The sequence below is a fragment of the Triturus cristatus genome, chromosome 10 (genome assembly GCF_964204655.1).
Source record: "Triturus cristatus chromosome 10, aTriCri1.1, whole genome shotgun sequence".
Classification (NCBI taxonomy): Eukaryota; Metazoa; Chordata; class Amphibia; order Caudata; family Salamandridae; genus Triturus; species Triturus cristatus.
This window is the reverse complement of record NC_140593.1, coordinates 1,052,250,502-1,052,264,327: the sequence shown is the minus strand read 5'-3', so window position 1 is coordinate 1,052,264,327 and position 13,826 is coordinate 1,052,250,502. Positions and strand designations below refer to the sequence as shown.

Here is a 13,826-nt window from a genome sequence, read left to right as displayed (position 1 = left end):
TTCGGAACTCAAGGTGGGCCACATTTCTAGACATATCCTAACCCTTAAGAATCATCAGGGATTGCTCTTGTTATTCCGCCCTTAGTAAAGTAAGTATACGAACATAATCCTTTGGTGAATACCTTTCCAAATAAAGTGAGAGGTTTGCAAAACCCATAAAATACACTCCTAATGTGCAACTATGTACGTTGAATAGTTACTTGGATAATAGTAGTTGAGCAAATGAATAATTATATTTTAGCATTCAGGCCTTTCACACTTTACCGACACAATCTCAAACCATTGCACGTCAAGCATGCTGGCAAACATTTCATCTTGACAGGTGTAGAGGTGAGAGATTTGACTCTTTTTATGCTTAATCTCCCAGCCCTACTGAAATAATGCTGCTTAGTAAGCGAGTATTATGGTCTGGAACATGCTCAGTCCCTTTACATACTGCTACTGGAATCCACCTTTAGGTTATACGTACAAAGCCTAGATTGACAGATTACTTTTTCTTTTTAGGTTAATACTAATTGGCAATTGATATCTCCTCAATTTTAGACCATCTTAGCTGCTGATCCCTGCCATCTATCCCTGGTCACTTCACCTCGTCCCCATCCCCAAGGCACTCAAATGTGCACATTCCCAATTCAATCAGTTACTGTCTGAATAATGTAAAAAGAACATCCTAAACGTTGACCCTGTCTGCTCACCTTGACATCTTCAAAAGCTGCCCTGAGGACGTGCCTTCTCTAGTCAAGAGGCACCTAGAGCCACCACCCTCGCCTTGCCACTATCCTCAAGCAACTGTATTACAGCCATCCTTCGATTGATGGACCTTTTGTGTCCTAATGTACTCATTTGTAACTCTCCTTCTTACCTTCCTTCCACTATTCTAGCTGGTTATTATATTCATTTAACTGTTTTATTTTAATGCACCACAATCTGGATACAAAATGGAAAAAAGCATTTAAGACCATTTGTAAAACACCAGTTCTGTTTGTATAATTCTCTTCAAGCTTCCTCAAATTGAGAAGGTTTAGTTTTGCTTTGACTTTTTCTGAGGGGCTACTGCACTTTCTCCTTCACAGGCACTTCCATCGTATTTGACATGAGCCTGACCTACATCCTAGTAGCCTTGGCTGCTGTCATTCTGAACAATGCCTTGATGGAGATGCTGAGTCTACACACTCGAATCACTGTGGGTGAGTTTATGCTTTGGCGTTACTTTTTGACTCAGTAGTTTGTCCAGTATCTCCTCTGATAAGTTGAGACTTCAGTAACAGTTTTCTATTTTTACATTGTTTCTTGGGTATTTACACCACAAACAGGAAATTTAAGAACCACCGTTTTCGATTGTTCATATTTTTAATGTTTGGAAATGGAATACCTCTAAATAGTGCTATGTCTCTCAGTGTTACCGTAACATAACCTTTACTAATTAATTGAATCTGAATTTCAAAATAAATTTTTGCAATATGTTCTCTAAACTGGATTGTTAACTTGAAACTAAACCCGGATCAAGCCTTAGGCCTAGATTAGTTTAACTAAATGTCTAATCAGTTCTTGCAAAACCTGTACTTTCATATTGTGTACTGATCGTTATGTTTATGTATTGCTTAATTCCATACTCAATGTAATATGTTAATTTGTAGCAAAATATGTACTAATACTATATTACCTATTTACTTCCATTTTAATTATGTCACTGACTTTTTCAACTGCTATTGTATCAATGTTCTAAATAGAATTCTCGATATGCTAGATGGTCCATCTCATGTATACCATGCGTTGGTCCTTTCTGACCCACATATGTCTAGAACAGCACAGTGTACGGGTTGATCTGAAAATATCTACCAGCTAACAAAGATAAGGCAAGAAAAACCTTTATATTTAAATTCATCCAGACAAATTCTCATGCATGCTATATTTGATCAGTTTGTAGTCAATCACATATACCAGTGAGGCAGTTGGCTACTGACGACACACAAAACCGGGTTCCCTTAGAACAGTTAGATTATTTACAAAGCCATAACTATCAGAATGGTTCTCTCTTTGAAAGTCAAAATAAAGCATTCGCTCCTATTTTAATATTCTGCCCGACTCCTCACCAAAGAGACTGGGAGCCTTTTTTATCTTCACTGTCTGTTCTAAAACTGAATAAGCAATTACTATTAAGCATTCATGTGTATTGGTCCTAGGAGGGGAAGAATGAAGAATTGTGTCTTATGTGCTTTCAACTGATAGGAGAAGGAAAATTTACAGATTTCAATGGAATGCGGATAATCATACAAGAGGATTTCAAATTCAAGTTAAATGTTCAAAGATAAAGATCCAATTAAGTGCAGATCAGATAAGTGAATGAATGTGGACACTAACATAACTCACTTAAAATTATATATGAATGAATTGGGGTTATGACATAAGAACGAATCCCTTGTGGAGAATACTTACCAAGGTTCTCCCACAGTGAAAAATCAATGATAAGAAAAGTTAAGCTAATACAGTACATAAGTATTTTTGCCTTTGACATTAATGAGTAATTTTTAAGTTATGATTATGGTTACTGTTTGGGAACTTTTTATAATTATGGTTAGATTCACAGTTTTTGTGTGGATTACAATAGTTTTTGGAGTATTGTGAGGGTTAGTTAAATGGGAGAGTGAAGGGTAGGATAAAGGATTAGGTTTCAGGGCCAGGAAAGAAATTTGATACGGTTAGTGTTTTGTTAGGGCGAGGGGCAGCAACTAGGAGACTCATTTAGAGCAGGGTGTTTATGGGCCAGCTACCGACAACTGGCAGATTCCACATCCACCTTGCTATTGCTCCCCAACAACAATAAAAAGTGGGAAAAGTATTGTGCTTCTGAAGGCAGAGCTACAGCCTGCTGTGCCATCAGAAATACCCTCACTGCTAATTGCTGATTTGGCTTCCGAATGCTCGATCTAAGTAGGGTGTGCCTTTTGACAACAGGTTAGGTTTTCTTCTCCTATCAAGACCCTATAACACGGGAATCCTGGGCAGACCTAAAAAGATAATGGGCCAGATGCATCAAGCATTTTTCTCCTCGCAAACGGGCCGATTCGCAGAATCGGCCAGTTTGCGATCGCAAAAAATGCTTTTGCGATGCATCAATCCCAATTTTGCGATTCAGTAACCTGTTACTGAATCTCAAAATGGGTTTGCGATTCGCTATTGTGAATCGGCCCGTTTGCGATCGCAAAAAATGCTTTTGCGATGCACCAAACCCAATTTTGCGATTCAGTAACCTGTTACCGAATCTCAAAATGGGTTTGCGATTCGCTATTTGGAAGGGGCGTGTTTAGGGCGTCCCTTCCAAATAGTGAATTCTAACAGTATGCATGAATTTTTTCTGACCTTGAATGCAGTCGCAAAACATTTGCATATTACCACCTACTTCAAGTAGGTGGTAAGACATTTGCAAATGGGAAGGGGTCCCAAAGGGACCCCTTCCCCCTTGTGAATGTTTGGAAAAGCATTTTTAAGAGCAGGCAGTGGTCCCACGGACAACTGCCCGCTCTTATAGCATCTCGTTTTCCTTTAAGGAAAACGGCTGCTTAAGAAAAAAAAGGATTGCTTTATTTAAAAGCAATCACAGACATGGCGGTCTGCTGATCTCAGCAGGCCACCATCCCTGTGATTTTTGCGATTCATAGGGGGTTGCAAATTGTGACCTACCTCATTAATATTCTTGAGGTAGGTCATTTGCGACTCCTTAGGAATTGCAGAAAGTGTACTGCACACTTTCATGCATGCCGTTTTGCAATTCCCTAATTGCGAATCGCAAAGATTCGCAATTAGAAAATCGCTAAACATTTTTTGATGCATCTGGCCCAATATCCCCATGTGCTAGGAGAAAATCCCCAGCATGTCACTGACATTGGTACTACATTTCCCGAAACAAAACTTTGGGGATTTGGCTTTGAAAGTGGAAAAAATGCCGGCCAACCTACCATACCGCAATGACACGGCAGTTCAGGTGGCATTGCTTCTTTTTTCTGTTACTACTGTTGCCATAACGACAAGACTATTTTGACAAAATAAAACTTCAGACATAGCACAATACTTACAATCTGGCTGGATGGTTGCTGATGAGCTGGCAGAGGCAGTGGCTCTATTGCCCCATGTTTTGCTTACCGTCCCATCTGAGCCTAAATGAGGCTCATAGAGTTATTATTTAGGATAAGAATTATGGCAAGATAAGTGTTAAAGTCAAGGTCAGGGTGAGGGTCAGGCATAGAGTTAGGGCTAATGTTAGTTTGAGTTAGTGTTAGAGCACGTATTGCAAAACAACATTTCTTTTGAAGGGGACATTGTAGCAGCAGCTTTCTTGTTAACAATGGGATGCAAATTAGTAAACTCATTTTAGGTCTTTCATTTTAAGGAATTCTCTAATATGTTAATTCATTTCCTTGTGAGTCTTAATTTTCACATTGATCAAGCGGGATCTGTATAGCACAAATTTAGCTAGGAAGCCTGGGTGAGTTGCGCAATATTTGAATGTCATGACTCTTGCCTGATGAGGAAAAGATTGAGTAGTGGGTTTTCACACAGGAACTTTCTCTACACTCCCTGTGTCCTGCCTTCCCTGAACTGGTTCTGGTCCTGGTCTCACCTTCTTTTCTTTGATTTTGGGTGAGTAATGACTTTGAGTGGGATCTTGGTAATCATGAACAATTTTAAATCCTAATTTGATGACGGAGCAAGTAATAGTTCTATGAATATAGGGAAATTAACCTGATGAGCTAGCCATTGTGCAATCCCTACTCTTCACTCTCCTTCAAATTGATTCCTTGCAGGTTACCTCTTTGCCCTGGGTCCCCTCCTCTTCGTCAGTATCTGTGATGTCTGGCTGGATCTCTTTTCCAAAAATCAAGCCTACGCCATAAACCTCGCGGCAGTAGGAGTAGTTGCCTTTGGCTGTACAGGTAAGTGAAATCCTCCAGTGAAGCAGTTCAGAAGGGGAGTTGGTGACATGTTCTGTGGTTAGTGACAGACTTCCATTTTTGGAATATGTTCTGTGTGAAACCTCTTACAGGGCATCACTTTGGAAGTGCTGAGTCATGTATATTACTTGCCATGTGGCTTAACATTCATATATTTCTTATTTCAGGAGGTTGTTAAATCCCAAGCCCCATTAAGTCAACTTCCTCTTGCTGCCTTCTACTTAGCTTTAAAACCATTCAGGGCAACAAGTTCGTCTTTATGGCTGGCACTACAAGGCCACAGTGCATTGATGGCAGCAGACATGGGGGAAAAAACTAGTGTGTCTACTGTATTTAATGCAGTGACCTTTTTTACTGACTCTCTCCATCTCTTTTTGTTTTTTTCCTGGGAGGTCTTTCCATGTTTTCTAAACCCCTGCTGAATAAACACAGGAATGGCAAATATATGTGTTGACCAAAATTGGTGGCCCACCAGCCCGTCACATCGACTAATGTCTTTTCCTCTATTTTCTGGAAGAGTAATATCCACTTTATTTAGAGATCCCTGCCTATGTGCTAGGTTTAATTGCCTTCTTGGTATTCTTTTTTAATATCTCACACTCCCATAGCAAGAGTTTGTTTAAGGAAAAACAAACAAATCTATGTCTCAGGCACTCAAGGAGTTGTGTTCCAGTGCGTTTTGCCATTGTTTGTTTTCTCTGCCTGGGTCTTCTAAATCTGCTTCTACTGGGACTTTTTTGGCCGATGGGTCAAGAGGATCCGGTGGCACTGTGGGAAACATAATGGTCCTCCATCTATTAATGTTCTGGGGGAACTCCCGGTCCGCCAAACTCTAAATGATCTCTTAAGTCCCTTTTTTAAGAATCTCAAAAGTCCCATTTCTGGCAATAACAGGAGTTGCTTTTTTTTTTTTTAATTTTTCAAAAATCTTTATTAAACAAAGTTGCACAGCAGGGTTACAAGATTGCACTACATCAAGACATTATACACGAGCAGAGGGACCCCAAACAGGAGGGGAGGCCCCGTTCAGTATTATACAGCAGAGGTTACCTCATACACAGAACACATGTAAATGTAAATTGATACTTGTATAGCGCACTACTCACCCGCAAGGGTCTCAAGGCGCTTGTACGAATACCGCTGTGGAACCCATCCTGGCTTTCCCTGTGAGGCGTCCACTCCTGGGCACCCCCAAGGTGGAGGCCAGGCATCCTTAGCGTTGTGGGGGCCGTTGTGGAGATTAAGCAAGCTATTGCCCAGAGTTGCAGAGTGGGACTCCATGATTGGAATGGCATGGCACCGAGGCGAGAATTATCAGGTCCGTGGAATTTTTGAGCCCAAGACCCGCCGAGGTGGGGAATTGAACCCTGGTTCCGGGCTAGACCTCTGCATCAGGGTCTGCCGCTCCAATCATTGAGCCACACTTCTCCACTGAAATCGATACAGAGAAGAAAATGCGGTGGCAGCACTGGGGAGGTAGTGTGAGCCACAGGGAGAGGCCCATCGAATGAGGGAGAGAGGCTAAGGGGGCAAAGGGGAGAGTGAGCGGAGAGCCAGCAACTCACTGACCATCACCGGCGGCAGCCGCGGGCGGCACGCCGGCGGGGAGCGCGGGGGAGGTCTCTGGACGCAGAGAATTACGACTGGAGAGGTAAGATACAAGTGGACCCCATATGTCAATTGGGCGGGATTTGGCCGGAATTAGGTCCCATAATTCGGACAGGAGTGTCTGACACCGAGAAGCATCCTCAAGACAAGTGTCAACCTTAGGTATAAGCCTGCAACCCCAGCACATGGAGACCCTACGCCTCGCAAAAACAAGAAGCATCGCAGTCAGGCGGCACGTAGCATCTGGGCAAAATTTCTTGAAGCCTAAAAGGCAAAGCAGAGGGTCAGGCTGGACCGGCGACGAGGTGATCTCAGAAATAGGGGCACACACCCTGCTCCAGTATGCAGAGATCTGATGGCACAGCCAGGCTAGATGGGAAAAATCTGCAGCAGGAGCGGAACATCGCAGACATGTATCACTGGGGATAAGTCCCATCTTGTGCTGCTAAGCAGGAGTTCGATAAAGCCTAGGCAAATACAAAAAGTGGATGCGGTGCAGGCGGTAATTTGGGGATAGGCGTTTAATCTGAGTGCAGCAATAAAGCCAGTCCTCTTGAGAGAGTTCGACACCCAGGTCCTCACACCACGCCACTCGCGCCCGGTCTGTAGAAATGGAAGATGCTGCCAGTGCAAGGGAGTATATCTTGGTGACCAGCTTTCGGGGGGGTGGGGGGGGTGTAAAGGAGGTTAAGAGTGGCCATCGAGGAAGAAGGCTAGGGAAAAGTGGGGTGAAGCTCCCTGCAAATAGCCCTTAGTTGATAGTAGAGCAGAGTGTCCATGGGGCCAGAGTCGACAGCAAGGGTGAAAAATGTGTCCCCAGGGTAGAGGTCAGACACTGTGGAGAGCCCCAAGAGGGTAGCATTTTTAACCATCCCGGTCGACTGAACGGGGGTAAAGCTGGGTGATGAGCAATAGGCATGGCATTCACGGAGAGTATGCCGGAGCTGGAGAGTTTACAGAGCCCGTCCCAGGCCCAGCGCAGAGTCTCCACCGTGTCAATCTCGGTGCGTGGGAGTTTCGCCAGGGCGAATAAGGTGGTCGTGAGCGGCCATGGAGAAGCCAGGTCAGCCTCCACCGCGACATGTGGCTGAAAAGGAGTTGGGTGGAGCCAGAAATGGAGAAAACTGGCCTGAGCGCTAAGGGCGTAAAGTTTAAAATCAGGGGCACCAAGACCACCGCGCTACATTGGGAGGGTGAGGACATTATAAGCAATCCTGGGCTGTCGACCAGCCCAGACCAGAGTGATGAGCAATAAGCGTAGTTTGCGAAAAACAGTGGGCAGTGAGAGGGATGGGAATATTGACAAATAAATACAAAAACTTCGGGAGCACCACCATCTTGGCGATGGCTATGCGACCTGCCAGTGACCAGGGTAACTTATGACAGAGGGGAATTTTGGACTCAAACCAGTCCACAGCACGGCCAAAGTTAGCCCTCCAAAGTTCATCTACGTCCCTACTCCGACAGATACCCATGTATCTTGTTGGACCGGATGCCCAAACAAAGGGGTAGTCCAGAGTAAAGGGGACCGTGGCATCAGTGAGGGGGAAAAGTACAGACTTATTCCAGTTAACCTGGATGCCGGAGTAGCCCCCGAACCGTATCACCTCACGAACCAGAGGGCTGAGATTCTCCTGAGGTTTGCGGACATAGGATGTAACGTCGTCTGCATACATGGAGACGACAAGAGCGCGGGCCGCGAAGCCGAGACCTTTCTGGGTGTGGTGCTGTCGGAGTCTAGCTATGGCGAAGAGCATGGGTGACAGCAGGCACCCCTGCCTGGTACCCCTCACGATGGAGATTGGCTGCGATATTTGACCGTTAATCCGGAGGCGGGCAGTGGGAAGAGTGTAGAGAAGTTGTATTTTGCGTATGAAGACCGTGCTAAAGCCCAAGCGAGGGAGGAGATAAAAAAGAAAGAGCAACTCAAGGGTGTCAAAGGCTTTTTTGGCGTCCAGCAGGGCAGCCACTGCCGGGAGCTTGGGGTTAATTTGATGCAAGACGGAGAATATAGTCCGGAGGTTATGGGAGGTCGCACGGCCAGGAATTAATCCGGACTGGTCCGGGCGAGCGATGAGCTTTATGAAGGGAAGAAGGCGGGAGGCGAGGAGTTTGGCAAAGATCTTGTTGTCCGTATTAATTAATGAGAGGGGACGATACGAGTCCCTGAGCTCTGGGGGTTTGTTCGGTTTTAGTAGTGTGAGTAATGCCTCACGGAGCGAAGGGGGGAACTGGCCGTTTTCAAAAGATTTGTTATACATGGCAGCTATCTGCGGGATCAGGAGGGGCGCGAAAGCCTTACAAAAGGACGCTGGCAGGCCGTCTGAACCGGGGACCTTATCACCAGGCATGCCATTAATAACAGCAAGGATTTCTTCTTTGGAGAAGGGCTCATCAAGGAATTCCCGGTGAGGGTTGCCAAGCCAGAGGAGCTGAAGGGTATCGAAATATTGATCGAGAACCTTGCGCGGGGGCACGGTCCCGGCCGTGTAAAGTTGTGAGTAAAATGCGGTGAAACGCGTCTTGATCTCCTCAGGAGAAGTGGTTCTGTCAGGGCCTCCGTGCTGGAGGGAGGTAATATAGGACGCAGCGTGAGGCGTGCGGAGGAGGTTGGCAAGGGTCTTGCCAGGGTGGTCACCCTCACCGAAGCGAGGTGCCCTCGCCTCCCTGCCCAGAAACGGGAGCTCTCTGTTGGCCTCGTCAGCAAAGTCAGTAAGCTTCCCCCGGATCTGAGCAAGCATGTCAGGGTTAGGGTCCCTGGAGTGGGAGGAGTCCAGAGCCTTAATCTCCGTCTCTAATTTATCAAGAGTGCCGCGGATCGAGCGTAAGACACCGGACTGCTTAGAGATGCATTCCCCGCGAATGACGGCCCTAAATCCTTCCCAAAGCGTGGAAGGCGAGTCAGCAGTGCCCTCGTTGAGCTTGAAATAATTTGTAATTGCGGTTTGTATCTCGTCACAGAAAACCGAGTCCCGGAGCGTGTTAGGGGGATGCTGCCAAGAGAACGCATGACGTAGGGAGTGAGGGAGGCACAGACAGAGGGGAACAGGAGCGTGATCCGAGAGAGTGTGCGCCATATGCTTAACAGAGGTGAGCCAAGCAAAGGTGTCCGGAGTGATAATCCAGAGGTCCAAGCGGGACCAGCAGCCATGGGAGCCTGTTACGCAAGTGCCCTCGTGTGCCTCGGGCGAGTGTGGCACCATGCGTCGTATAAGGAGTTATCAGTGAGAATAGAACTCAATAGTGAAGCGGCGCGTGGATGAGATGTGTGCGGACCGGAGTGATCTAGCGTGGTAGACAGCGTAACGTTAAAGTCACTCCCCCCCCCCCCCCCCCCCAGAGGAGAGCAGCAGGGAGATGTGGTGCCAATCCTGTGCAGAGAAATCCGGTCACCCACCACCCACACCAACCCCCCGAGCAGGCTGAGAGTCCACCCATATCCACCCCGGGGACGCACAACTGGCAAGGGAAAAGTCTATGTCCAATAAGGGAGTCATCCCGTGGAGGCATGGCGTATCCCAGCATACTCCCCTGCCAAAAAGACAGGGTGGCCAAGCCACAGGTCATAGCAAACAACAGAAAGGACTGCCACCAGGGCATTAGGGGGAAACGAGCCCGCAGCGTGGTCAAGGTATAGAGAGCCCTGCGGAAGAAAAAACTCAAAGTAGGCGAGATTCAATCAGGTAACTGAGCAACAAGGAGTGCAGTTAGTGATAGTGTCAAGAGACAAATAAGGTTCAGTCATTGTCACTTAGGTTGCCATCAGCGGTGGCCTGAGAGTTAGCAGGAGAAGAACGTTGTGTCCGGTCCAATTTCTTCGCGAAGGCCATAGCGTCTTTGGGATCCGGAAAGACGAGCATCTTGGAACCCTGCCTGACTCGCAGTTTGGCAGGATATGTGCCAGAGAATAGGAGACTTCATGTTTTTGAAGGATCCGTTTCGCCGGGAGGAACTTGCGGCGAGCAGCCTGCACCGCCCTTGTGTAGTCGGGATAGAACGACAAGGAGTTGCCCTGATGACGAATCTCGCCCCTCTCTCTGGCCGCTCGAAGGATGGCATTGCGGTCTCTGAAGTTCAGGAGTTTGGCTATAATGGGACGAGCCGGCAGGCCAGGGGAAGGGCGAGGGCCGAGGGAGCGGTGGGCACGCTTGACGATGATGACAGAGTATAAGACATCACCAAAAATGTTTGCGAAAAAGCTGCTCCACAAAGTCCTCCATTTTTTAGATATTGGTGGATTCGGGCACTCCCGTGATGCGGAGGTTGCCCCTGTGGGAACGCGCCTCCATATCCTCATTCTTGCTCCGGATCAGCTCAAGAATCTTGTCCATTTTGAGGAGCTTGTGGCGATCCTGAGTGGCGGTGTCTTCAGCATCAGAGACCATCGTTTCAACATGCAGCAGACGGTGGTCGTGCGAGTCAACTCGGGCCTTGACGGTGTCAAGACGGGTCAACAGCTGATCGAGCTGGGCCGCATTGCCGGTAACTGTGGATTTAACGTCGAGCATGATGGTCTTCAAATCATCCTCCCGTGTTAGGGACAAATCCGTTTGGGTGGCCGGATCACTCCCATCGGCGACCGCGCCATCCTGGCGAGTCTGCCGGCACTGGTCAAAGGCGATCTTGGGTTGTTTAGGGTTGGTCTTCCCCATGGCCGGTCAGGAGCAGGTGAGAAAGGCCACCGCAGAACCGAAGGGGGTCTGCCACGGATAGACAAGGCCACAGAACCCGGGAATGTGTGGAGCGCGCCGTGGCAGGAAAAAGTGGTGCAGGTGATCCAGGCCCAGTGGCAAGAGTCTAGGCACTCTCGGAGTGGGCGGCGGCTAGGCCGGAGGTGAAGGACGAGGGGAAAGCCACTTGTGTCACCCCTCGTGGTGGCAGGCTATATCAGGCCCGCGGGTCCTGGAGAGAGGGAGCAGGGATGGCGACTCGGTAGGGCAGCAGAGCCGGTGATGTGTGGGCGATATTGTTGCCGCGCCAGTAATGGCCCCCGCAGCAGAAGCAGCAGAGGGAACTGGGGCCGAGGGGGCAGAGGCAGCAGGGAAGCGTGGCGGCGCTCCACCCTCGTCGCGGGGCCAACGAAGAGAGGCAAAGGGCAAAGAGCCTCAGCTGGAAGAGGGAAAGACCCTGGCCCCGCAGTACAGCGAGCGCACACCTAACCCAGCCGCAAGCGCCCCCACGAGAGCTCCATACACCAGGAATCAGCAGGGGCCGGGTGGCAGGCAGGACCCAGCAAGTCCACGAGGAGGAGAGGCAGATGCAGCCCAGAGGCGGCAAGGCGCTGACTACGGCCCAGCGCCCGCTGCGCGATCCAGGAGGGAGGCTTTGCGGCCAGCGGTGCATGGATGGTGCAGCTGAGGAGTCAGAGGCCCAGGTGTGGTGAGTAAAGCTGGCCGTTGGCAGCTTGGGAGACCTCCAGTGAGGGCAATGGAGAGGCAGCGTGAGGCGTCAGCAGAGCCGGGGGCTGCCAGGCAAGTATTGGCTGCAGTGTCGTCGGCTCCCGCCGTGAGCGCCGCGGAAGAAGGCAGAGGCGCGGGGGCAATGGCAGCGGGGAGACGCGGGGGCGTGCAGCCCTCGATGCGGGGCAGTGCAGGGAGGCCAACTGAGATCAGTGTAGCAGAAGAGCCCCAGCAGCGATAAAGGTAGGCCCAGGCCCCGCGGTGCAGCATACACTCGCCCAACCCCGCCGCGGAAGCCCCCACAGCAGTGGCACTCACCAGGACCGACGGGGGGTCAGGCAGCAGGAAGGCACCAGCGGGCGCAGCGATTCCAGTGGGGCAGCTGGTGCAAGGAGAGGTGGCAGCGGCTCCACAGTAGTGCAACGCGCGATCTGGATGCGCGTCCACAGATAGGCCCAATAGGCGTGGGCAGCCACCAGCGGGGGGGAAAGCAATGTAGTTGCGGGCTCCAAGGGCCAGAAAGGCAGCAGTCGATGCCCCAAGGTGTGCAGGAATAGGATCACACGGAGCGAGGTGGAAGCTCCGATGTTATCTGCAGGATCATGTGTTAAATATAAGAAGGGAACCCACAAGGTAGGAAGGACCCTGGGTGTCAACTAGTTGTGAAAAACAATTGGTCCTTCAAATATTCAAAATTCAATAGCAATGAATATAGACCAGAATCAGTACTATATTGTGTTAAAGATGTCCAGCCGGACATTAGATTCAATGGATCAAAATGATTGGTAGTGATCAAACAAAAAGTAATCGAGTGGGACACAGTCCTGTATCCTACAAGAACGAACAAAAAGACATTCACAAATGAACACACATTTTTCAGGCAAAACAAGAAAAAAGCTTTTCACCAATACGAATAATTTGGGCAAGCTTTTAAGGTAAACAGTGATGCACTTGTTTTAACAAATGAGTTTAACGTGCAAGCTGTTTAGAAAGTCAACGACGTTGCGATCCATAACTAGATACATGGATCATCATCAGGACAAGGAAATTTGGCAAGCCTGAAAGTATATGCTGCCTGAATCGGAAGCGCGGGACGATTGGGGGGAAGGAATCCAAGTGGATGGAGGGTGGGATGGGAGTTCTAGGTTTATCAGACGTTTGAGAAAACCTTGCGGATGTGGTTTGAGAAATCCTGTCGGATAGTTTACGGCGCCGCCATGGGGATGCAGGAATTAATGACGAAGGGCGTCCGTGGGTTTGCAATACGCTGGCTGCTTGCCGATCACAATTTACAGCCGGTAATACGATATGCAGAGGCTCACGAGCCAATTCTGCTAGGTATGGCAGGAGGTAGGCCATGGTAGGAGGAGGTAAGCGATGCGATACACCAGCAAGTCTGTCTTTCTCATCACAGTTGTTAGTAATGCAGATTGGCATTAAGTAATCAAGCCATTAATGATCCCGGGCTGGTGAATTGTCTCGATTTCTCTTTTTACATAAGCAAACTATCCTTTCGAAATGCCACATCTAATTAAGCATGAAGTTCGGAAATCCTTAATCCTGCTCTATCATTTAATAACTCCTTTTCAATGAGAAATGTTTTACTGAGACGGACAGTGAGAAGATCCTCATTGAGTCTGGATTAGTGTCAAAACAGTATTAAGGGATTAGACAGCTAAGGCGAATGAATATGCTATCGCTTTCCAATGCTTACAATAATGCACCAGAAGGAAGCCATTTAGCATATTAAATAAGGAGACCTTCGTGGAAATGAAAGAGAGGAGTGTCTACAATAATTGGAAAAATAAAAAGGCCACAGTTTAAGCAATATGAGCTAAATGTACAAACCTAATTTCTAGCAGCAAAGCCT

The 13,826-nt window shown here is 48.1% G+C and overlaps 1 protein-coding gene across 7 annotated transcripts in view; it reads left to right on the top strand.

Annotated features, from left to right (window-relative positions):
* Window positions 1–13,826, top strand: part of SLC29A4 (solute carrier family 29 member 4) — a 183,656-nt gene that overhangs the window by 94,924 nt on the left and 74,906 nt on the right. For all 7 annotated transcript variants that reach the window (XM_085629179.1, XM_085629172.1, XM_085629178.1 and 4 more), the window contains 2 exons: window positions 1,074–1,187; window positions 4,803–4,931. In XM_085629179.1, the coding sequence (XP_085485305.1) occupies window positions 1,074–1,187; window positions 4,803–4,931 (243 nt within the window). The remainder of the gene's footprint in view (window positions 1–1,073; window positions 1,188–4,802; window positions 4,932–13,826) is intronic.